Here is a 24,827-nt window from a genome sequence, read left to right as displayed (position 1 = left end):
AAACATTTTCTTTCTTTTAATGCAAACCTAAAAGGTACACAATAGAGACCAGCCCCTTGTGTAGGGAGTTGGATGTCCAGCACCTCCACTTGGCTGTGTGAACTTGATCTAGTTACTGACATTCCAGGTCTCTGTTTGTTAGTTTGAAACCTCAGGAGCTTCCTAGGTGAAATCTGAAACTGGGTCTAGAACACAGAGGACAAGGGGAGACTAAGGAAAGAGGTAGCCACTCCAGATAGAGGTGGCAGTTTTAGGAAGAGGGGAACTTACACATGAGGCTTGTCTTGGCCACTGGAAAATAAGACGATCTCTTTACCCATCCACCAGAATCTTAAAAGTTTATACAGAGACCTTAATGGGGTTCAGTGACATATTCAGTCCTGATGGTCTCAACAACACAAAGCTCTCTGAAGGCTGCATCCTTGAAAAATGGCTCCCACTATGGGAACAGTGGGCAGAACATATACTCCAGGGATGGGGGAGGGGTGAGGATCCTCACTGTTTCTCTGCCTGTAAAATGGGAGCACCAGTGGGGCATGCCTGCCTGACATCTTGTAAGAATTTAATGAAATAATGTTATGTCATAATGTTATTGTTTCAGATATGTTTCTTTTTAAAGCAAAACTTAGTTTTCTTATTGTTTATTTTCAAGGTATCAAAATTAAATAGAGCTATCATATATTGAAATTTTACTGCAGACAGTCCTCACTGGGCATGGTGCTGTGTTAACTGAAATGTGTGCATGTGGGAACCATGTCCTCATTTTGCATCACTGACATCACCACATTCAAAATGTGGACTATTTGTATATGCCAGGCACAGTGTTAGATTCCTTATTCTATATCCTTAAAATTCCCACTAGCTCCTCCATAATGTTCTTCGTGTTTTCCCCCTTTTGTAGGAAACTAAGTCTTAGAATGTTTAAGAAATTTTCCTAGACCCCAAAGCTAGCAGTCAGTACAGCTAAGATTTAAACCCAGGTCTAGATGGCATCAAAGACCACAAGCTTCCCACTGACATATGCTTGGTGCTTTCTCTGATAGAATAAAGTGTATATATATACAGATGGCCAACAGGCACATGAAAAGATGCTCAGCATTGCTATTTATTAGAGAAATGCAAATCCAGGCTATAATGGGGTATTACCTCACAACAGTCAAAATGGCCATCATTAAAAAGTCTACAAATAATAAGTGCTGGAGAGAGTGTAGAGAAAAGGGAACCCTCCTACACTGTTGGTGGGAATGTAAATTGGTACAGCTACTATGAAGAACAGTATGGAGTTTCCTTAAAAAATTAAAAATAGAGTTACCATATGATCCTGCAATCCCACTCCTGGGCATATACCTGGAAAAGACAAAAACTCTAATTTGAAAAGAAACTTTCACCCTAGTGTTCATAGAAGCACTACTTACAATAGCCAAGATACAGAAGCAGCTTAAATGTCCATTGACAGATGAATGGATAACGATGTGGTATATACATGCAATGGAATATTATTCAGCCATAAAAAGGAGGAAATAATACCTTTTGCAGCAACATTGATGGACCTAGATATTATCATACTAAGTGAAGTAAATCGGACAGACAAATATCACATGATATCATTTACATGTGGAATCTAAAAGAATGATACAAAATAAACTTACTTACAAAACAAAAATAGACTCACAGACATAGAAAACAAACTTACGGTTACCAAAGGAGAATGGGGGGGGGAGAAGGGGCAAATTAGGAATTTAGGATTAACAGATATACACTACTATATATGCAATAAATAAAAACATGAGGATCTATTGTATAGCACAGGGAACTATATTCAATATCTTATAGTAACCTATAATAGAAAAGAATCTGAAAAAGAATATTACGTGTATATATAAAAAACTAAATCATTTTGCTATACTGCTGAAACTAACATAACATTTTAAATCAACTATACTTCAACTTTTTAAAATATATACATGTTTTTTAAGGTGTCAATCCACAGAGAATGCTTTTTCAAGTATTTGATAAATTGCAAAGAAATTTTTATTTAAAATTATGTATACACTTTCAGTATTTAAAGCATATTCCAGCAGTTTATAGTATTTCATTATCTGTGTCCTAATCTTTGTTAAAAAGAAAAATCAAGTATCAAGCCTGCATTTTTTTCTGAGATATCTTGTTTCAATCTTTATGAATACCTTGAAAATTCATTTCAAAATACATTGGATTTGCCATTTCAAAAGTAGTTATGTCACTGTTTTATTCTCATAAAGCAGAGTTTGCAGAAGTAAAAATGTTGGTTTTCTTGCCGATGTGAGGGGGTGAACAAAGTTTTCAATCTGATAAACAAACTCAAAACTATGCACATCTGTTTGTGACGCTGAGATTCGGCTTCAGTGTATATTCCTGCATGTTCAGCCAACACAAGCCAAGTATTATTGTGATGCACTGGGGCTGGATGGTCTAAGATACCTTATTACTTGAAATTGCCTGCTTATCTTTACTTGATATACATTTTTGCTTGATTATATTTGTTGAGAAAGGATTTAATCAGAGGACATTAGGAAAAACTTACTGAGTGATAGTAATGTGGCAGACACTGGACTAAGTGCTTTACAGGCTGCATTTCATTTAGTTGTCACAGGCACTTTCTAAAGTAGGTCGTATTATTTCCATTTTAAGAAGGAGTAAACCAAAGGACAGAGAGTTGAAGACATGTGTCCAAGGTCACACAGCTAGTTAAGTGGTGCAGCCAGGATTTTAAATGGCCATCATGGTTCTAGCCTGGAGCCATTCTCCTTGTTTCAGTACCAACTCAAGCTCTGTCTCTTGCTCAGTTGCTTCACAATTTCTTACACTATTTTAAAATAATTCTTCCCCCATTTTATTACTATTATCAAGTCATATTTCAACTCAGATTATCCTGCAAAAGTGTGTCATGAATTGAGGATATGTTTGCATACAAGCATAATTTTTAGATAAGCTAAATTAAAACTTACTGGCTCCTTCCTTTTTGAAAAATTGCTTACATGCATTAACAGAATTCACGTACTTTGCGATTGGTAGACGTTGACACTTGCCCTAGGTTTGTGGCTTGAAATTGACCTGGTTGATTATTCTTTATAGTTTAGGGAATCAGAGGCTCTGGAAAATCGGTATTTATGTTGATTTCAGTGAATGAATCAAGGAGAGGATAGCCTATCCAAAGACTGCTATCTGACTAGCGAGACCAATTTAGCCACTTTATGGTGAAAGTTGTGAATTGTTCAGACGTTTTCTAAAGCACGCAATGTCACTGGCTTGACTTCCCTGGCTGCCAAATTGAAGGAGCCAGGAGAGATGGCATGTTCTTGATAAACAGTCCTGCAGCTGTTGAAAAGGTCAAGTGGTTTAGCAGAGTTCTTGTCTAAGAACAACTCTTTGCCTCCTGGTCCACAGGCTCACTCTAGAATTTGGAAAACGAGCTGCCCTGAGCTCAGCTGACTATTCTTAGGCAAGTAGAATTAAGTTCTGAGTCCGCCTCCTTTGGGGGACAGAGAATCACCACTTGCCAAGGAAGTTTCTGACTACATTGGCAGTGCAAGGAAACCCAAGGTGAGGCTCATTAAGGCCCAGATAATACCAGAAAGTCACTGAGTTTGGAAATTTGGAAGCAGAAATCTTTAGGTCATTCTCTAAGCTTCATGGTCACTACCTCCTCCACCTCCTTCGCTATGAAGCCTACACAGTGTTCTGCATTCCAAAGCAGCCCTCCGTTTCCAATCTATAAAACACATTTGTCTATAGCTGGCATAAAGGTGTTCCAGCATAAGGGTTATTTTTTTTCCTTCCTAATACTTCTTTTTGATAATCCTGCAATTAAAAAAAAAAGAGCAACCTGGATTTAACCAAACATCAGGATGCTGATATAGTTAAATGCACTTTAACACACATATTTCTTCATCCAATATAGATACTCTATAAGTCTGATGATCACTTCCTGAGGCTTCTTTTTGTCTGTAACATGGGGTAAATGTCGAAAGAATTGCAACAACATTTTAGGTCTGATCATTGAAACTTCAAAATTGGATGAGATGGGTGGACAACTACTACTTCTCCAACTGCAAGGTGAATATGAATCACCTGTGGATAGCGTTGCCTTCCAGGTTCTTCACTGCATTGTCAACAAGCTCTTGGGTGATGGCACTGATGCTGTGGCATTGAAGAACAAGGTCACACTAGGCAAATTCTAGGGTAGCCCAGAGTTTCTCAAAGCTAGCATAGGGGCATCACATGTGAAAAGGGATTATGGAGCTAAATGCCCATTGGGCGTATGATGATTACTTTTGCTTGTAGAGTTCTAGCTTCAGTAAGATTTGTTTGGTTTTCAATGGGTAGAGTACCCACCTGACCAATGGGAAATTCTGCTCTTACTTATTACTGGCATTGCATAATCATTATATCAAATCTGCAAAAAGTTTTTTTTTTAATGTAACTTTTTGCTTCTTAAAGGCAGATTCTGTTATTCTGTTCCTATGCTCTGTACCTTTCCTTTAAGTGCTTCATGCTAATATCTTCTTCTGTGGATATTCATGAAAGACATGTCTTACAGTCCAACTTATTCAAGAAATATACCTTTCAGAGGATGCCACTGTGTGGGCAGGCCCCAGCACTACAAATTTCTAATTTGGGTTTATTGCCAGATAAATCTGATCTCTTAGTTTAAGGCTGAACCTGGAGAGGGGTGAGCACCACGGTAGTGGAAAGAGAGAGCTGTCTTGAGACAAGTGAAACGTTTGCTGATGTTCAACACTGGAGTTGTTTGAGGTCCTTCAGCTCTTTATTACTTCTCCAAGAAAATCAGACTCATGCATAAATGCAAGAATAAGGATATTTATCAAAGAAATCAAAAGAAAATAATAAAAATTCCACCAATTAAATAAAGCAGTAAAATATATATATATTTATATATATGTGTGTGTGTATGTACTGGAATATTATGCAGCCATTAATAATGATGCTGCCATCTACATTAATTGGCATAGATGCCTATGATATGATTTGGAAAGTGAAAGTGAGAGGGTAATGATCCCATTAAGATTTTATATGCATGTATGTGTATGTGTAAAATAGTCTGGAACAATATATTTTAAAGAACACATGAACAATTAGCTCAGATTATGGATAATGTTTATTTTCCTGCATATAATTCTCTAAGTTTCCTCATAATGTATTATTTTTAAAATAAAAAACAAAGCTATTTCCATTTGAGGGGAAAGCACCCACTCAGCAAGTTTTTATGAATCATGACCATCTGGGGTAGTAGGGAAGTACTAATAGGAGTTTTGTGAGTCATTAGTGTCAAAGTTTAATTCTCTCCTGTGTCATTTTAATACCAACTATGGCTTAGGACTTTCAGGCAGAGATGGTTAACTCTCTAGAGGATAACATCATTTTGACCCAAGTGCTTTCCTTGACAAAATTGTGGATAATAAAAAGAAACTAATTTCATCATTAATTTTAATACATGTTGTCTACTGCCTCTTGGCCACCAATTTAGGAAAGAAGGAATAAGATCCAAGCATATTTTAACTGTGTTAGATAGACCAAACATGACAGCTACTCTTCAAAGATGCTTCCACCATGAAACACCATAAACTATGACCCAGTATTCACAGTGGAAATTACCCTAAATAATTTTCTCAGTTTCTACCTGGACCTTTAGCATCACTAATTTTGGGGAAATCTAACTGCCATGGAAGAATTCTGAGTTCTTTTAAGATATAGCTAGTCTGTGAGGAGCCCAAGCTACTTACATAGAGAGGCCACATGAAGACAGATATGCTGTATGAGTTCCCAATTCCATCCTGCTCCTGTCACCCCAGCCCAGGTAGCAGACTTGTGAGTGGAGAGGCTCTCAGTCACTCTTGCTCCAGCTACCTGACTGCAACTGCATGAGAGATGCTGATCAAGGACCACCCAGCTGAGCCCAGTCAACCCACAAGATTGGGAGAAAGACTAATGAATTGTTGCTTTAAGATACTAAGCTTTGGGGTTTGCTGTGGTACAGAAGATGACCAAAACACCAAGAAACAATCACAGATTTTTTTTTGCTCTTAACTCAATCGCCTTTCTCCATTTTCCACTTTAACTCAGTTTCCTACAAAATCTTGAGTAAACAGGGAGTCATTCGGATGGTATGCAAAGAAAGGGGGCATTATACCCATCAAAAGAAAAATATTTTAAATATCTGATATTTTAAAGTATGAAAATAAGGAATGGCTGTAGACCCCTGTGGAAAACAATGGCTATGGAGAAGCGGGTAAATAACCTTCACATATGATGCCTGAGAACCTGTGTTTGTTTATGGCTTCCACCTCCACATACTTCCACCTCTTATAGAAACTTAAAATTCCTAATGCTGAGGAAGGCTTGTCACTTAAGAAAGATGATGGATTGCAGTCCAAGGGGAGAAGGACTTCAAAATCAGTATAAAAGAGTCTGTTGTCATTAGAAAGTCATTTGAATGATGTCTGCAGAGGTAAGGTGAGCCCTCCACTTTGTATTCCACAAAATTATAGAAATGATGTAAAACTGAAGTGAAATACTTGAGACTTTCAAAAGAGTCAATTCCTGATTCAGCAACACCAACTTGTTTAAGGAATAAGCAAGAGCCACTTGTTTAAGGAATAAGCAAAAGAGAGTTGAGTGTGAGCCTCCAGATATAGCTGGTGATCCACTCAAACTGTTTACATTAAGGTCTAGGAATTCTTCCCTAAACTAGACTAATGTGGATACAAGTTTATAGGAGAAATCAGAGAACTCTGAAGACCCAATCATATTTACCTGGACCAACATTTTCTTTCTCTGAACATCTGCACTATGGCATTGCTTGATGGTGTAAAGCAAATTTCCTAATATTATGTATAAGACAAAGAAAAACTCAGATAACTAGATGGTTCAGTGTCAGAAACACATGGAAGCCAAAAAGTCTCGGTCTTAATCTTTTCACTTAAGCCATCTGGGAGGCGAGAATTCTACCACTGAACCACCAATGCTCTCTTTTAAGCCATCTGGACTCATCCCCACCACAAGCCATCTGATTTTAATAATGAAATATTGGCCTTCACTTCTAACCTAGGAATATTGCCTATAAGAATATTGAGTCTGAAGTTCACTACAGATGACATGACTTTCTAATGAGTCTTCAAGATTGCAATGCTGTTATGTTTTGTTCCATTATGTTTTGGAAGTGGGGTAGTATAGATGAGAGGAGAACAAGAGAATATATATTTCCAGCAAAGCTTTTACCTGCAGGACTTTTACCACCATAAAAGCAGCATTTCAGGAACCAAGGATTTCCACAAACAACTCAATTAATATACAGACTCTCTGTGCTTTTTAAAATGTCTTTTATTGGTTGTACATTTTCTTATGAGATCAACACACCATTTCTTTCGAGAACACCTGGCTCCTGAAGACTTAGGTTCTTTGTTCTAGCCATGAATGTCATAGTAAGCACGTTGACAGGAAGAGGTGGTTGGGTGTGTTTTGTCATTGTCACCATCTTCTCTATCTTCAAATTGTTGTTTGAGTCAGTTCCTAGATTGACGCGACATGGAACACAACACACCCGGTGTGAAGTCTTACGCACATAAGCACAAACATCCGGAGACCAGTTACAGTGTCTGCAACTCATTCTCTCCTCCTCAGCAGCAGTATGAAACCGAAGAATATCCTGAGATAGGAAATCGAAGTGTCAGCTCCTCACCCCCAGAGGAGTCCAAGTTTGACTTAATCTCCTGATTTCATTTTCCTTTTGAGGTGGTGAGAGGGGTGCCAGCACAGTCGCCATGTGAACCACATAGCAGTCACGTAGTTCAACATCTCAGCCATGTCCTTACTCAAGAGCACAGACTCAAAGAACTATTTCGTGGCACATCAGAAACTTAACTCTTCCTTTACTGTGCTCTTTGTAGATCAGAAAAGAGGAGGGAAATGATAGTTATGCTTTTTACAAGTTCTCTAATTAGAAATTTCATCACTTTATAGGACAAAATTACCTCCACCTTTGGCAATTATTGTAATTCCCTGTTTATTGACTGCTAGAGGCCAATTATCCAGGCTGTTAAGTAAGCCCCACCGATAGTATTTGCATGAAAAGATGAATTTCTCAAGAATAAAGACCTAGGACTTCCCCCAATGCTAAAAACAACCATGACTTCTTTAAAGCCACATTACCCCTCAGTTTAGTACACTTCTGGTAACTATTAAACCTCAGCCTACATCAACGCTAGTACTTGTATCTACCTCAAATCCTGCACATTAGCTATTTCCTTGGCTTCAAGATTTTGAGATAATATCACCAATTACAATAAGCAGTAGTTCAAAAGAAAAACAAGAACAATAATGCACACAACCTGGATAATGGGAAAGCTAGGCTAAAATGAAAATGCATGGGGGCCACCCAAGCTAACCCAGTAAAGACAACAAAAGGCGCACTTCCCCACAAAATAGGTATTTTTTCAATACAACACTGGAGTTTTGACTGGAAGTTACCAACTGATATTCATAATTCTCCTTTCCCCATACAAAGGTAGGGCATGTTTTCCCCTTGAGGAAGCTGCCCTTCACACACACATACACACACACACATATTTCCATATAGGAAAACACAGAGTTAAGGATATACCCCCCAACTTCTTTCCTTCTGTAGCTCAGGAGCGAAAAGTTCCCAAGGCCAACACATAAATTTAATGTGCACCTCAAAGGCATGGAAACATTCTACCCACATCCTTCAGCGGTCTTTTACTTTATGAACGTCTAATGAATTCCATGCTCTATGGTTCAGCCTCCCTCAGCCATAAAGAAAAGATATGGCAATCCACGAAGAAGAGATGAATTCCACCAGGGAAAGGTAGCAGCATGTTGTACACGGCAGGAGAGATGAGGGGGTTGGTCGATGAGGGAATCCACAAGGCGGGAGTCATTCTTCTCTTGCACACTCTCCAGAGACACAGCGTTGGAGATGGGTTTCAAAGGACAGGGGTGCACAACCTCTCCGATCTCCTTTCAGAATACTTCAGGTTTCAGGAAGAGATAATGGGGCCTCCGAACTAGCATATGGAATTGCTTCATCCTAGCATCAAGGGGTTGTAAAGACCAGACATGTTTCCACTTGCCCAACAGCTGTCTTTACAATAAACATGGCTTAGAAGCAAATTTGGGGTGTGACACAGGAAAACAATCAATCATATATACAAATAAAAAAAGACCTATTGTAAAATTCACAGAAGGTAAGAAAAAAGTGGGGTTTTTTTCCTCATACAAAGACCAGATTAATAAATGGAAGCAGCATTTTCAGCAATAAGACTGAAGCACAAAGGAAGTTGGGGAACCCCACCTATCATACTAAAAATTCTTGTGAAGTTCAGTTCCATATAGTAGTTATATATCTAGATATCATTCATAGTTTCACAAAATATATAGAAAAATGTTCATGTATTTAAATAAACAGTTTCAGATTGTGGAACTACATCTCTAACACCTCTTTTAGCTTTAAATGAGCCCATGTGATGATTCTGTCTAGAGGAAATGTGTTGCAATTGTGAAAGTTAATTACATAAAGAAAACATGTTTCCTCTAAAAATACCTATTTTTATTAAAACATCACTCCTTCATTTCAGTTCATATAGAAAATCACTCCACTCAGGAAATAAATTTGAGACCAGAGAATAAATCCAACACAGGGATAATAGGACAGATGGGTTGTCTGCATTTTCTTAATCAAACCTCCTGGGGCGGCTTTCCCACAGAGATTGGCTGAGAACTCTACAAATTGTTGCCAAATGTAACTTTTGGACACCTACAGCATTCTAAAATGGCTGCTCTAAAACCCCAGCTGTTAAGTTTGGTTTAGTGGCAAACATACCACAGAATTCACCACAGACTCTTTTGAGTGTGTAGAAGGCACCTGATATGATTTGCTTGATATCTAAGCATCCCTTGCGTTTGGTTCATGACAGATGCACCACCTTAGTTTTCAGCTTCCAACGGCTGTCCCAAGGGCCTATGACTGTTCTCCACCTGCTCTGTAAAACCCAGCGATGGTCACTGTTAGCTTGCATCTCAGATCATACTCTTCTCTGTGCCAAAACTGTCCAAAGAGCTTTCTTTTTACTTACATGTCAATGAACAAAAATTACAATTCTTGCCTCTGTAAATGTAGAAATTTAGAAATTCCACTACCCATCAAGAGCCCAGTCACACCACTTCCTTGTCACTGAGATCAGGTGACTCTCAACCACTTTGGAAAACTAACCAATTTAAGGATCTATATGAATAGCCATCACAGATCGATTTTTGCATTTTCTTTCAAATGATTCATGCTTAAAAGTGAAATTAAAACACCCTCTCTTCTTGTCCTCCTGCCTCCAAGCCCTGTTCGCAAACTCAATACAGGGAAAGCCAGGGACATACCAACATTTTTGGATACAAAATTTCCTGAATTCATAGGCTGTTTAGGGTCTTCAGTTTGCTCATCCTAAGTTCCCAAGCCTTTAATTGCCATAGAAACTTCCAGTTAAAGGGGACAATATTAGTAGCTGAATATTCTGATTGGAGTTTGACAGGAGTTTCAGACAGGCAAGGATGATCTTTATCACACTCTTTTCCCTTTTCCTTCATGGCAAGAGACCCCCAGAAGCACCAGTGAACATAGTCCGAAAGCAAGTTCTGTGCCCTCCACTCTTAACATTACTTCTTCCACTCTTCCCCTGCCTCTAACAATGCAAACCAGCTTTGAGTGTTGTTGGTTTTTTTTTTTTAATTATAAATTCTAGCTCTTCTGGTGAAGACTTGTAGTGTATTTCTACAAATATTCACAGTTCTCTGCATTGTGGAAAAAGTATAACCTTTGGTGTCCACCTTTCTTAAAGATATTTGCCACCAGAACTAAACATGAGGGAGCTTGGTTTTGTGTTCATTTTTCTTCACCCACAAGGCAGATAGAGAGCGGATAGATGGTCTCTGTAGAATCAATAACACCAGGGAAACGAGAAAATTTTCTGATGTTCAAATCAATGCCGCTCTCTGAATCTTCTTATAGTTCAATTTTTTTAAGGGGAAAAAAAGGTAATAAAGTTCTGGCTTTTGTTGGGTTTTCCCATAGGAAATCAGCTTCATAGTAATACTGAAAATAATTTAAGGAGTATACCTGTCTGCATCTTTTATCAGCTTGCTCTTCCATGGGGTTCCTGCTCTCTGCATTTATCTTTTCTTTTGGCCCCCAAACATAATTTCACATCAGTTTTCAGCCTTAAACTCCAAAGTCCAGTGACAATTCCCTAAGGCAATGGCTTGACTTGCTTTGTTAAAATAGCTTGCAGACTCCAATACAAACATTGTAGTGACCAAATGATGCTAATTGTTCATTTCTGGCGACAATAGAATATGACTTAAGAGGAAAAGACATCCAACCCAGCTGCTCGTCTTTTAAGGCCAAATGGGAGTTTTATTATCAGGTCTTTTATTTTGAATGAGGGTTTTGCTAAAAGTTCTCTCAGATACCCCTTACAGTTTCAAGATTTGAGAACAACTGAATCCATGTAGACAAGACCAGTGCAAAATTGCCAGTTCTGACTTTTGATACATGAAAATGGTTGGATCATTTCCTTTCCACAGAAGCGTTAAGTCAGCCCAGGTCATCTGTAACCAGCAGAGGAATAGCAAGCAAAAAGCAGTCAAGGGAAACAGAAAAGACTGTGATGGCCTGGTCAAAGCCATAGCCTCAGGGATTACTTAGGAGGTTGTTTCCTATGTTAAGACACAAGTAAGTGCCTCAGCTGTCCTGTACTTTCCCTGAACTCAGCCTCCAACTCATAAAAGCATTACCCTCATTTTTCAAAAAAGACCCTAAATCCCAGAATTGCAAAAGTGTTAACCTGGACAAAACCCACGTGTCGAGATTAACGGCCCACAGTGAAATCTGTCCATATTGACAACTCTAAGAAAGAAATACAATGCAAATCTCCCAAAATCTAACTGTAAACTACCAAGAATAAAGGGCTTGGTGTCCTAGTTCAAATGTCGAAATACTGACAGTCCAAGGGAACTAGGCTGGATGTTTTTAAATTCTATTAACATGTATTTGTGTTATGAGGTGCTGTTGGTTTCTTTTTTTAAAAAGATTCCCTATTATAAAGTCCTTGATCTTGCTTTATGTTTTTACTTAAGCCTAGACCTCTTCACCTCAGATATAAAAAAAAAAAAAGACTTTTTAGAGAAATTTTGCTTGTAAAGGAGTTTGGGTCAGGAACTGAAAAGATAAACCCCAACTTAAGTCTTGATTGCAAATGGCTCCACTAGAAAACCTGCAGTGGTAGAATGATATTTGCATAGCTGTAAACAGTGACTCTCTAAGCCTTAGGAAAATGACACATCTTCTTTGCAGACACCAGGAACAGGTAGTGAATGATGAATTTGGTGGCAGTGTGCATCCCCCAGAAGGATAATTTCATTTTGAAGGCTCTGGAATTCAGGTTTTGTTTCCCTAGGTGAAGAGAAAACATTCTTTTAGGTAAATGGCTAGATCAAATATTTAAATGTGCTCTCTTAAGGAGTTTCTGGTATCATACCAAGTGTAATTTATGTTTGCCTGAAGATGCAGCAGGGAAAATATGTTTCTGAATAATAGAGAGACTGTAGCTTTAAGGAAGGTGTGTTGTACTGTTCTAGAAGAAGAAAATAGAGAAAGCTTCGGTAAATGGCAGTTACTTGTATAGTATTCTGTACAGCAAAGAGTATTCTGTACAGCAAAATTAATGACAGAAGGCAAAGTGAATTATGCAACTGTTCAGGTCCCATAGAGAAAGCAGAGATTTTGCTAGAGGCTATGGGGTCAGAAATTCAACCGAGGCTGGCGACTCAAGCTAGTCACATGAGGAAGGATGCATTTTGCATAGGCCCCTTAAGATAGTAATTTACTGATGATTTTAAAAAAGGAATAAGGTGAAGCAGTCTCGTCCCTCCAAGACCAGGCAGGGACTATACTCAAGGGGTGGGTCTGAGTATCCTATAGCTCTAAGTCCACCTGAGAACAAGTATTTTGACCCCAAACTATTCTTTCTCACTTTCTTAAAAGGTAGCCAAATAGGTGAGGTGGATAAATTGGAAGATTTTAAGAATTCTGTCTGCCTTCTACTTCTGAGGTTAGTATGGCCTCCCAAATTCTCAAATCCTGACCCAGTTCAGGGAAAAGGAAAACCAAATGATTAGTGTCTGGGTTCATGATTTTTCCCTGCATGCGAATCACACCACAAAGAGAAACAAAATGCAAAGCTAAGAGAAAAGAATGTAGTTAACATCTCAGAGAAGTGTGCTTTTTATTTGCAAGCTATGAAATAAGTTATTGCATAGAAATGCAAAAAGTAGAGACTCAATTTAATCTGAAGAAAATTGTCCCTTTGGCTTCCGGGGCAAGAATACTTACTGGAGGAAATTAAGAAACAATTTTCATGGGACTAAACAGTCCCATCCTTTCAGAGTTCATTTTCCTATGTCCATCTTCCTCATCTGCCTCAATAGCAGCTGAGCTAAATACTCACTAAATGGAAGAACTCTATACACAGAATTAATCAATTGCAGTGTTGTATTTGATGGTCTAGAACAGGTAATAGCAAACCATGGCCTGTGGGCCAAATCTTGCCCATTGCCTGATTTTGTAAATAAAAGTTTTATTGGAACACAGCACCATACTCATCCATTTACATATCGTTTATGGATGTTTTCACTCCACAACAGCAGACCTGAGTAGCTGCAAAGGAGACTGCATGGCACACACAACCAGAAATATTTACTATCTGGCCCTTTACAGAAAAAAGTTTGCCAATTCCTGGTCTAGGATGTCACAGTCCACATTGTACAGAGCAGAGGTTATTGATCCTATGGGATTGTACATAGCCCTACTCTCCCACAACAAAAAAGTATTGGTAAAACTATATATTCCATGTACAATATACACTTTGCTAGGGAGAAGGTCCTAGCTTTCAACAGTCTGAAAGGAGTTCATAGTACCCCAATTAAAGCTAAAGAAAACCAAAGAGTATCTTTAGCTACCAGCACATTTAACAGTGCCACACACACACACACACACACACACTCTTATAGCCCTAGACAAAAGGTACATGGACCTTCTAAAGTAAAATCTTTTTTCCCATTCTGTCAGATTTGGTAGCTTCCTCTTCCTAGATTTTACTCTGGCATTTTCGTTCTAAATATGTAAATGTTCAGGAGTCCAGTTGAAAATTGCATCTTTCACTTGCCAGTTCAATAAAATGGAAGATTCCTTTATGCCAAGAAATCTCCATATAATTCATAGATTAAGAAGGTAAAATCCCCAGCATAATAGAGGTTAAATTTATTTCATTAGATCTGATAAACAGGTCCAATGAATTTTATAAATATATGAATCCTACTTCAGGGTTAGAAGGAGTTGCATAGCTAAAAAAGCATTTAGGTTGGAAAATTAAGAAGCAGGTATCCATTACCCTTTCAGGCCAAAGATAACGTGTTTTGTTCAAGGCCTTTGGGAGAAACAGAGTAGTTTCTCTGAGCAGAGTTGGTGAAGTCTCTTGGTCAACAAAAGCATTTTTAGCGTTGAACTATGAAAATGCCCTCTCTGCCTCCTTTGTGATTATATTCCAGAGATACTAAATCAATTGCATTTGGAGAAACCAGATGCCTCGTCAGTCTCAGTGCTGACCTCCTCCAATGCTTGGGCTCATGAGGGTTTCATTTTCTAGACTCTGACATCAAGTGTTGCAGGGGTGATGGACAGCAAAGAAGGACAGGACCTCAATTGAAAATCCTAATCAACCAGAGGCAAGCAAAAACAATAATAATGGTGAAACACAAAGAGTGAAGTGATGCAGGGGACTGAGTAACCAAGAATTCCATTTTGAAGGTCACCAACTGTAGACAGTGCTAATAACCTCAGTATAACATATATCTATGGTTCCCAAATTGAGATATTCTGAGGCTCTGCAGCAAACTCCTAGGGACACCACAAGATATTGTACATTCTTGAGGGAGACACAGCCACATCTGCAGTACAACCTGCAAACTACTATGATTAAGTTGTGTAGACCTAGCTACTTAATAAATGGAACTATTAAGTATTTATTTTGGCCCAGGGCACCATGGAAAAAATTTCTAAGACAATCAATGGCATCCTGAACAGAGAAAGTTTGGGAATCTCTGGCATATACATTTTGGGGTTAGGCGTGGAGAATATGCAAGAACTGTAAAATGCAAACAATTCTGAGCTACACCCACACAATACTCATTTTCCATTTTAGATTGCATAAGCAAGATAGAAGCTGCCCATTTGTTCTGACTACATCAGTGTGACCAAACAGAGTCACTAGAATAATGGGCTGTCAGGGCCTTCAATCATGGCTGGCACATGAGTGCCACGTGGGAAATCAGGGATTATCTGACTGATATTTTATTATCAACTATATACACCTATGTGAGTTCTTTCTCCTTTAGTCACCATCTGGGGAGGCTCTACACTTATTCCAGGAAGGCTGACTTTGCTTAAAAATAAACACACTTTTTTGAGAAATCTGCACTTGAAATTATCTTCAGAACTCACGGCATGGTCTTTTTAAAAGACATTTAAAAGTTTTAAGGGTAAAACTTCAGCACTGAGGGCAAATTTTACTTCTAGAAGTTGCCAAACACAGCCTGATGCTAAGTCTGAACAAGGTGGGTAAACCAAAGAGGAAAATTCCTGGTAAGGATTTTTGTAAAAAGAAACAAACAAGGAATAATTATAAAATGATGATTCCACATGTTACACGCAGAGGAAGAAATAGATTCTGAAGCCTTTTCTGAAAAAGAAGTGGCACAAATATCTTAGTAGCATTATTCACATAAATAATCCTGAAGGTGGCTGCTCTGAAGGGCAATACTCATTGATACATACAAATGTATGGAAATTGTCTCCAAAGACATTCACATGACTTTTTTAGCACACCTCTGAGATCAGTAATATATAGAGATGGATTTTTTTTATAAGCATAAAGACAATATATAATATGGATAATTACATGGATAATTATATTACACCAAATCAAATACATCTGGGGGAAAAAAAGAGTATGATCTCTTTTATAGAGCCATACTGACTCCATTATAGGCAGCGCTAGTATTTAAATGGTACATGCTGGTAGCACATTAAATATTTTGAGTATCACCCCTGGATAGCGCTATCTTTTCTCTCCCTCCCTCCCTCCCTCTCTCTCCCCCCACACAAACACACACACACACACATATACCTATACATATACACATGTATGTACATACAGGAGACTCCCAACTTACATCAACTTAAATATAGTTTCTGCATCTCTATATTTATTTTTAAATTAGTTGTTTAGAACTTATAACACAGTTCTAAAAAAAATTCTAAAATTTAGACTCATAAGGTTCTCAAACCATTCTACTTCAGTACATAAGATACCTAATCATCATGTAGCACATCATTTCTACGGGGAAACGGTATCCCAAATTTCAAATCAGTATTCCAACCTCCCTTTAGGAGGTAGTAGATCAGTATTTTCAGCCCTGATGCACATCTAAATCACATGAGTAGCTTGTGAAAAATACCAATTGCCAGGTCCTCTTCTGACCAATTAAATTAGAATGTCTGGGACCTTCGCATTAATAGTGTTCACAAACACCCAGTGATTCCAATGTGTTGCCAGAGTTGAGAACCATTGATTAACTCCTTCTGTACTCTAGTGTGACTGTTTTGCAAGTTTGGGCCCTGGGCTCACAAACTGGAGAGGTGTACACATGAGAAACATGCTTGGTTAAGAATATTTCAAAGTAGAAACCACACTGAACAAGAGAGAGGTAAGAATCATCTGACCCAGACCAGAAAGATGTTTTGCTTTGTGTATTTCACCAAAAGCTGAAATGAAATAGCCTCAGATTTTTTTTTCTGCTTTCTGTTTTTCAGAAGATGGATGAATAACAGTTGTGATTTTTTTTTCTCTCAGTCTCGGAGAAACTTCCAAATTTAGAAAGAAGGGTAGGAAAGTGAATGGTCATAATCACTGGGATAATGCCCTTCATCTGGCTAGAAAAAGATGAGGACAGAGGTAGCATCAAAGCAGATGAATTTGATGTTGATCAAACAGGTCTGGGTTGGAACTGAAAATAAAGAAGTGTATGGAAGTGTCATTCACTCTGGGCAACTGCTAAGAGCTGGATGTCAAGACAAGGGGAAAATGCAGAGAAAAAGATGTAACTGGACTTCAAAAATCTAAAAGGGAAAGAAGAGTTTTCAAGGGAGAAACCCTCTCTCCATATTTGTGAACTTGAGGCAAAGAAAGAAACAGTGTGTTCTTTCCTTTTTTTATCACACTCCTCTGCCCTTGTACTGTAAGAGTAGCCTCGGAGGAACACAGTGTCCAAAAGCAGGGCTCCCTGGTAGTTATCACTCGTCTTTTTCCCTGTGGACCAGTTAACTCTTTGACCTTCGAGGAACCCAAAGCCCCAGATCAGAGAACCTGTGGGTGTATCTGGCCATGAGAAACAGCTTTTGTAGCCTCGTCAGCCTACTAGGAATCTGCCATGGCGCCAGCCTCCCACCGTGGGGTGATCCGCTGATGGAGAAGGTGGTGCCTTGAACTCAGCCTGTGGAAGTGTGGCTGTCTATTCCTAGGAATTCATTCAACCCTCCCCGTTACCATATCCAAGAACTACCGGCTGCCTTTAATTTTCTCCTATTGCAGCCTTTCCATGTACAGTAAGGCTTCTTCATCGAACAGAAAACAACTCCTCCCCCCCCAAGAAAAAAGAGCTACAAAGGCAATCCTTGGGGCTTATACATTGTAGGAGGGGCAAAAGCAGAGGAAGTCACCGATTCTCTGTGTGGTTTGACATATTTCCCCTCAGGACTGATATATGTCATCCTTACTAAATATAGGTGTTATTTATAATAGCCATTTGGCAGAATTTGTGACTTATCAAATACACACACACGTAGAAGGAAAGATAGGTGATGAAAAAAATCACATCACAAATCACATTCCATTGATACTATACCACTAATGTCAAGAGAACCAAATCTGTGACTCTTTGACCTGTGATAAAAGGGGTTTTATGTTTTTCAGACTCAGGGAAAGAGTATGACCAGGATACCTTGCCACTTCACCAGAATATGTGGTGATTACCCAGGCTGGAGCAGAAACTTAGGAACATGGCAGTAGCCACAACAGCTGAAATAGGTATTTCACAAGAGCTCCTGGTTGACACTTACATAATACTCCTAAAGATGCACATTAAATAATTTCTTCTGGACCACAGACACAATTGAACTTAAAAAATAAAAACCCTATAAATACTGCCAACCCAACCTTGTCTTTTGTCTCTCCCTCCTTGGCATAAAATGGAATCTCTTCAACCAAGCACTTAAACATAAATATTAAAATAATAAGTGGAACGAACTACAAATCTACTTACAATTTCATCACTACTGTAGCACCTTTTTTACCAGGGCCAAAGCATTCATTTTGTAAAGAACAAGAGAAGTCTGAAAAGCTTAAGGACTCATATGACACATCATTAAATATTTAATCACCTTTTCAAGTCCTAAGCCTTTATCATATTTCATCCATCTAGATAGTTCACTCTATACTATAGATTCCAAGGCCCCCTTTGTAGGGGAAAAAAAAAGAAAATGGGGAGAAAAACCTTCTGAGAGGCAGGGTTAAGTTATTGGCGCTTTAGTGAACTTGCTTCACCCCATAAACCCACCAGTCCACAGGAGGGTCAACCAATTGAGTCCATTGTTTTTAGTCTCCAAGAATTGATTTTACAAAGGATGCCACATCTGTTCCTTTGGATTCGTGTAGAGTGAAAAATGGATGTTGCTGGTAAAGAAAAGAAAAATACCTGGTATTAGTGTTTGTCACTGACAGTACATGAGATTAGCAAATTAACAAATCTGGTTGGTCAACAAATTAAGTATCCCTATTAGGGCTAAACTGGACTCTTCCTACCCCCTCCCAAATTAAGTACACATTTAGCAATGCAAAATTTTTAAAAATACCGCTTAGTTAATGCTCCTCCCATTTTGGTATCTCTTTGTTTCCATGACAGTATCTGTTGCTTTAAAATATACATGTGTAATTAAGCTATATACATCCCAGCTATAGTAAAATATAAGGAATAGCAGAGTCCAAAGCTCTGATTTACAAATAACCCTATCCTCTACAAAGTCATTTTTAGACAGATATGGTAGTAAAATAATTAGAAATTTCATAGATTTATGAACACTCAATTTTCAAGAGATGGGTGATAGACATAAGACTTAAGGAATTTATTTATGGATAGTAGTAACATTTTTCTACTATTTGTCCATAATAAATCATACTTGCTCCTACAAAAGAAAAAGAAAAAGAAATGGGTGGTAGAATGAGAAAACAATTTTTGTGGAACAGTAATTGGGCATTGCTTGCCCTTGACACTGGAAAGCTGGTCTGGGTTGAAACAGCTAACAGTGCTACTTTGTAAGCCACATCTACAGCCACAAATTATACTTAGGTTTCTCGATGAAGATCTGATCCATTTTGGAAAATAATGCAGCCTGCCCAACTCTAGGTGTGGGCAAAGAAAACTCAACTGGGAGATTAAAAACTGAAAAGCAAAAAAAAAGTGTCTATTCATGTAACCCAGATGAAGTAAACTTTACAGAAACATCAAGCCCTGCTCTTTCCTAGGGGAACAGCCGTGGTCCAATACAGGAAGCCACACATTTCAAAACAATTCTGGAGGAAACGAAGACATTTTCTCTGCGCCAGGGTGATTTGATCCTCCCTTGAATGGCTCGATTTTGTTACTGGAAATACCTGGCTGTCACACTCGAACCTGATACCTCTAATTAGAAGTAGATCTTGATCCACAGTTCTCCCATCTGAAACAGAACCAACCAAACCAACCAAAAAGGACAATTCCTTCAGGTAGAACCTAGTGCCACCACCTACCCACTGACCTAGCATGGCCACCTCCCTGACTGTCTGGTGGTGGTGTTCTCAGTAACAAGCTGAGCAGCTAAGAATGAGCATTTCTGCACGCAGAAATCTAGGTGACTCACCCTGTTTCCCTTGACTTTGAGGATTTTAGTTTACAACCTTCATGTTGCCTAGCTGTAGGTTTTCTCATTACATTTGTTTTAAACCTGACGGCAGAGGGCTGGATGAGTCAGCCCTGTGGGAAACTGAATGCCCACCCGTGGAAGTTTTAGAAAACAATGTAAATGGGACAGGAACATAGAAGTAAAGCTCCAAAGAAGGTAGGTGGTCACCGTGAAGTATCATGACTCAGAAAATGGAAAAGAGGTTTTCTCCCCTTGCCCACGTGAAGGTACAGGTTGGGTGAGGAGCCAGAGCCTCATACCCACTGCTAACTGGAGCCTCTAGATGCTGGGTTCTTCGTCTTGAGCTCCCTGGATAAATTAATAGCAGCTTTACTTTTGATTACTAACCAGCTACACAGCACCCTTACCAAGTGCTTTACCACCATGCTTATTCACTTTCCCAGATCCTCTTAATATATGAGATCTTTTAATGTACTTTAAAGCTTTCTACTATCAAAACAGGACCTGTCAAACCTCAGATTGTCTCAGGACTGCTGCTAATGCCTGCCAGCCCCGTCTTGACTCTGGTTCCACTGGTGGCTATTAGCTCAGTGGATGTAGTCTGGGTCTGTGATTGAATTCAATAACCTGATGTCTTAAATTAAAAAAAAACATCCGCAGGCATCTTTCAGTTTATTCTCAGGCTGGGAAAATGCTGTGAGAGCCAGAGGGCAGGGTGAGGGGAAAGGCGGCAGGCATGTGAAAATGGAAAGTGTGACTCTCCTTCTTGTGTGGGTTTTGAGGCTGTAAAAGGTTGGGAGGGAACCAGTCCTTTCTATAAGCAATAGACTAAGAATAGCAAGGACAGCAACCAGGGGACGAGCAGATGAGGCACCATGGAATCATCTCCCAGACCATAGTCCCAGGCTAGGTTTCTCAAAAGAGTAGCCGGGTGCAGGAAGGGAGGACTTTATCACTGATTGGGCCTGGAGATCCTTGAACATATGGCAGGAGCACTGGGGCAAGTGACAACCACCAGCGGTCTCCAAACCCCCTGAAGACACCTCATCCCTCAAGACTACGGTTTTCTGAGTTCAGTCATCCTTGCTCAAGACTGTGATTTAATCTAGAACTTCCAGGGATGTTTGGAGAACATAATCACCTCACTGAGCACCACTTGAATCACCTGCTTTTCATCTCTGGTGGTTATCATCTAGGACAGGGGTCAATGATGGATGGTCCAGGAGCCAAATTCTAGCTCGTCGCCTATTTCTGAAATAAAGTTTTATTGGAACAGAGCCACACCCCTCTGTTTACACACTGAATGTGGCTGCTTTCATAATGAAACAACAGAGTCAAGGGGTTATAACAGCCCAAAACACCTGAAATATTTACTGTCTAATATTTACAGAAACATTGGCTGGTCCCCTACTCCAGGAGAACAATTCCTACTGAGTCATGTGCCCCAGTGGAAGTTTGAGAGGACAAGCAAATGAAATGACCTTAAAGCATGTATATACTCCTCAGTCCCATTTAGGGAGAAAACATTTGGGATTTCTGTAAGAGGTACATGTCTGGGTTGGGGCCTTAATTATACTGTTCTTCACCTGGAAAAAAGGGTGTTTTTTTTTTTTTCTTCCTTTCTACCTCTTCACCAACTCCTACAACATAAACAATAGCCTCTCAGCATGTGTTTTTCCAACACTATAGTCAAAAAGTTGACTCAGATTTTCCATTTAAAAACCTCAATTCCACAGGAAAGCAGTGACCATTTGTGGCCTTAAAAGGCAAGTCCATTTCCAGGACCGCAAAGATTAATGCCATAACTGGGAGGGGGGGCACATGATCTTACAACATTAATATGTGGAGCATAAAAGACCACCCTGTTAGAATATATTGGAAGATAGAATTCAACATCAGCTGCCAAGGTATATTAAGCTAGGACTGAGCATTTCTTTCCTTGAAACTTCTGATAAGCACTCACTTAGAAGGAAAAAAAAAAGTTCTGCATTTTAAATATCTGCAAAAATATATAAAATATTCTTTTATCTGAAAAGAGTGACAAACAAGGCAACTTTAAAATAGGAGTACGGGCTCTCCAGGACCCCAAAGGAATCACTCAATGCCCATTGCACTTAATGTGAAATTAATTTTTAGATGATCTGTGGGTTGCTTAAGCATACTAAAAAAAAGTATGGCCAGGACTGCCAAGGCCCCTGACTGGCTATTGTACATATAATCAGAGAGGAAGTACTCAACCAAAACATGCAGTATCCTAAGATTTTCTCAAGCATTACTCATCTCTCCCTCAAGCTTAGTTGAATGCTGAGTCCCAGGGGCTGCCTTTTTAGAGGGGACAAAGAGGCCCAGGAAGATGGCCTTTTCTCTTCTCAAACTCTTCCCTGCATCCTTCCACAGTCATCCACCTGAAGAATAGTTCAGACTTTAATCTTAAGCAACAGAACTGAAAATCCACCTGCTTAGCTGTGACTACCACCTACTGTCCAGATCTGCCTTCTGCTCTCCTAGCAACTTGTGAGTACATAATACAGTGACAGTCACCATACTCTGCTTTATAGCCCCAGAAGTTACTCATCTTATAAACAGAAGTTTGTATTTTTTGACCACCCTGACCCATTCCCCACACCCACATAACCCTGGTAACCACCAATCTACTCTTTGTAAATTCAGTTTTTTAATATTCTACATTTAAGTGACATCATGCAGGTTTTTTTTTTTTTTTTGGTCTGACTTACTTCACTTAGAATAATACCCCTAGGCTTCATCCATGTTGTTGTAAATGGCAGGATTTCCTTTTTAATGCCCAAATAATATTCCATTGTGTGTGTACATATATATATTTTATTCATCTATCAGTAGACACTTAGATTGTTTACACATCTTGGTCATAATAAATAGTGCTGCAATGAACATGGGGATTTAGATATCTCTTCAAGATAGTGATTTCATTTCCTTCAGATATATGCCCTGAAGTGGAATTACTTAATCATAAAATAGTTCTATTTTTAATTTTGTGAGGAAACTCCATAACTGTTTCCTATACCTGCTTTTGCAATTTACATTCCTACCAGCAGTGTACAGGATTCCTATTTCTCTGAATCTTCACCAGTGCTCATCTCTTGCCTTTCACGCCTTTCTAACAGGCATGAGGTGCTGTCCCACTGTGGTTTTCACGTGTATTTCCCTGATGAGCAGGGATAGTGAGCACCTTTCCATGTGCTTGTTGGCAAAAATCAACAAGTGGGACTACTTCAAACTAAAATGCTTCTGCACAGCAAAGAATCAAAAGAATGAAAAGACAATGTATGGAATGGGAGAAAATATTAGCAAACCATAGATCTGATAAGGGGTTATTATCCAAAATCTATAAGAAACTCATACAACTCAATAGCAAAAAAACAAAACAAACAAACAAAAACAAATAATACAGTTAAAAATAGGCAAAGGACCCAACAAGACATTTTTACCAAAGAAGACAGTCAACAAGTTATACTTTTTCCAGGTTGGAGCCAACTCACCACACCATTTGTTAAGACATATCAGGAACCTGGACTTCTATCACCTGCCCTGAGTTGGTTCTGAAGATTGAGCACTGCTTATGGGTGGGATAGGATAGGAGCAAGCATTTAACGCCTGCTGAATATGCGCCAGTAAGAACTGCTGTCAGTGTTTGCTTTTATCTTTTTTGTAATCATGCGTGACTAGAACCCTTCCTTTCCTTGCTAAAATTAAAACCTTAAGAATTGGAACAAATCTAGGGAGGTACTAACACAACATTAGTAAATAGTCTGAATTTTATATTTCAAAAAAAGTGTGTTTCTCCTACATTCATTATATGTATAGATAAGGATTGCCAAGTTTAGGTCCCTGCCATCTATATTAAAGAATCATCTGTAACTAGCTTAGAATTGCAGTTACCACAATTTAAAAGAAACTATTTAAAAACAATAACCCTAAGGTCTTACTTTTATATCATTTTTCATAGTGCAAATGATAAATTGTGAATGCTGAGGTCATATAATTCAAATTAATAAAGCTTTGTCTAACTTTTTCCCATTAAAGTAAAAACCAGGAGAAAACAAAGTGATTCTTTCCTCCCTAAATATCCAGCAAAACGTTCATCCAGTTAATCCTAAGTATTTTATCAAAAACTGATCAGTCATGTAGTAGTTTAGTTTTTCTCATTATTGAAATCCTTTACATCATATTTTCCTTCATTTTATATTAATTTATATCTCCTAGTACCTTTGAAATGTGAAAATGTAAATTTTAGAGACATAATTTGGTCTACATGATGACAGATGTATTATCATGTAAAAACTTTTGCTAAGACTGGTGACCAGCACCAGGTTATACTAATGAGGGATGTAGGAGGCATGAAGGGCTCAGCTCTCTTTTTTCTTGAGTTTAACTCCATTTACCAATGTCTCAGTGAATCAGCTCTTCCAGGATGGCTGTTTGCTTCTAATGTATTAGGTCTCAGTCATTTCACCTGTACTCGCTGTTCAGACATGTTTACACTGCTGATGATACTTACCATAAGCTCTGGATATGTTGGCCTTTCTTTGGAATTCTTCTTCAAGCTTAAAGGGAAAAAAAAATGATCATATTAAAATCTAGAAGCCATCTGTATTTTCACTAGACTAGGATTTCAGAACCAGTAGAAGACTAAAGAGAACCACCTCTAAAA

The 24,827-nt window shown here is 38.7% G+C and overlaps 1 protein-coding gene and 2 long non-coding RNA genes across 5 annotated transcripts in view; 2 read left to right on the top strand and 1 right to left on the bottom strand.

Annotated features, from left to right (window-relative positions):
• Window positions 1-24,827, top strand: part of LOC116283705 (uncharacterized) — a 151,675-nt gene that overhangs the window by 10,965 nt on the left and 115,883 nt on the right. The window lies entirely within an intron of this gene.
• The window catches only part of MAP2K6 (mitogen-activated protein kinase kinase 6), a 116,594-nt gene continuing 99,129 nt past the window's right edge, over window positions 7,363-24,827 (bottom strand). Inside the window, exons 11-13 of one of the 2 annotated variants that reach the window (XM_072939484.1) lie at window positions 24,675-24,720; window positions 18,796-18,911; window positions 7,363-12,517 (exon numbers count right to left, since the gene is read on the bottom strand). In XM_072939484.1, the coding sequence (XP_072795585.1) occupies window positions 18,834-18,911; window positions 24,675-24,720 (124 nt within the window). In that variant the 3' untranslated portion in view covers window positions 7,363-12,517; window positions 18,796-18,833. Of the gene's footprint in view, window positions 12,518-18,580; window positions 18,912-24,674; window positions 24,721-24,827 lie in introns of those variants that run through there. The other variant, XM_072939483.1, reaches the window with a different exon arrangement.
• LOC140686190 (uncharacterized) lies at window positions 12,557-18,356 on the top strand. Its single transcript, XR_012059804.1, has 2 exons — window positions 12,557-13,175; window positions 18,153-18,356. It is a non-coding gene; the product is annotated as an uncharacterized lncRNA (long non-coding RNA).

Source organism: Vicugna pacos, chromosome 16 (genome assembly GCF_048564905.1).
Source record: "Vicugna pacos chromosome 16, VicPac4, whole genome shotgun sequence".
In the NCBI taxonomy this organism is placed as follows: Eukaryota; Metazoa; Chordata; class Mammalia; order Artiodactyla; family Camelidae; genus Vicugna; species Vicugna pacos.
Note: the sequence above shows the minus strand (reverse complement) of the source record. Positions and strands in the feature narration are given on the sequence as shown.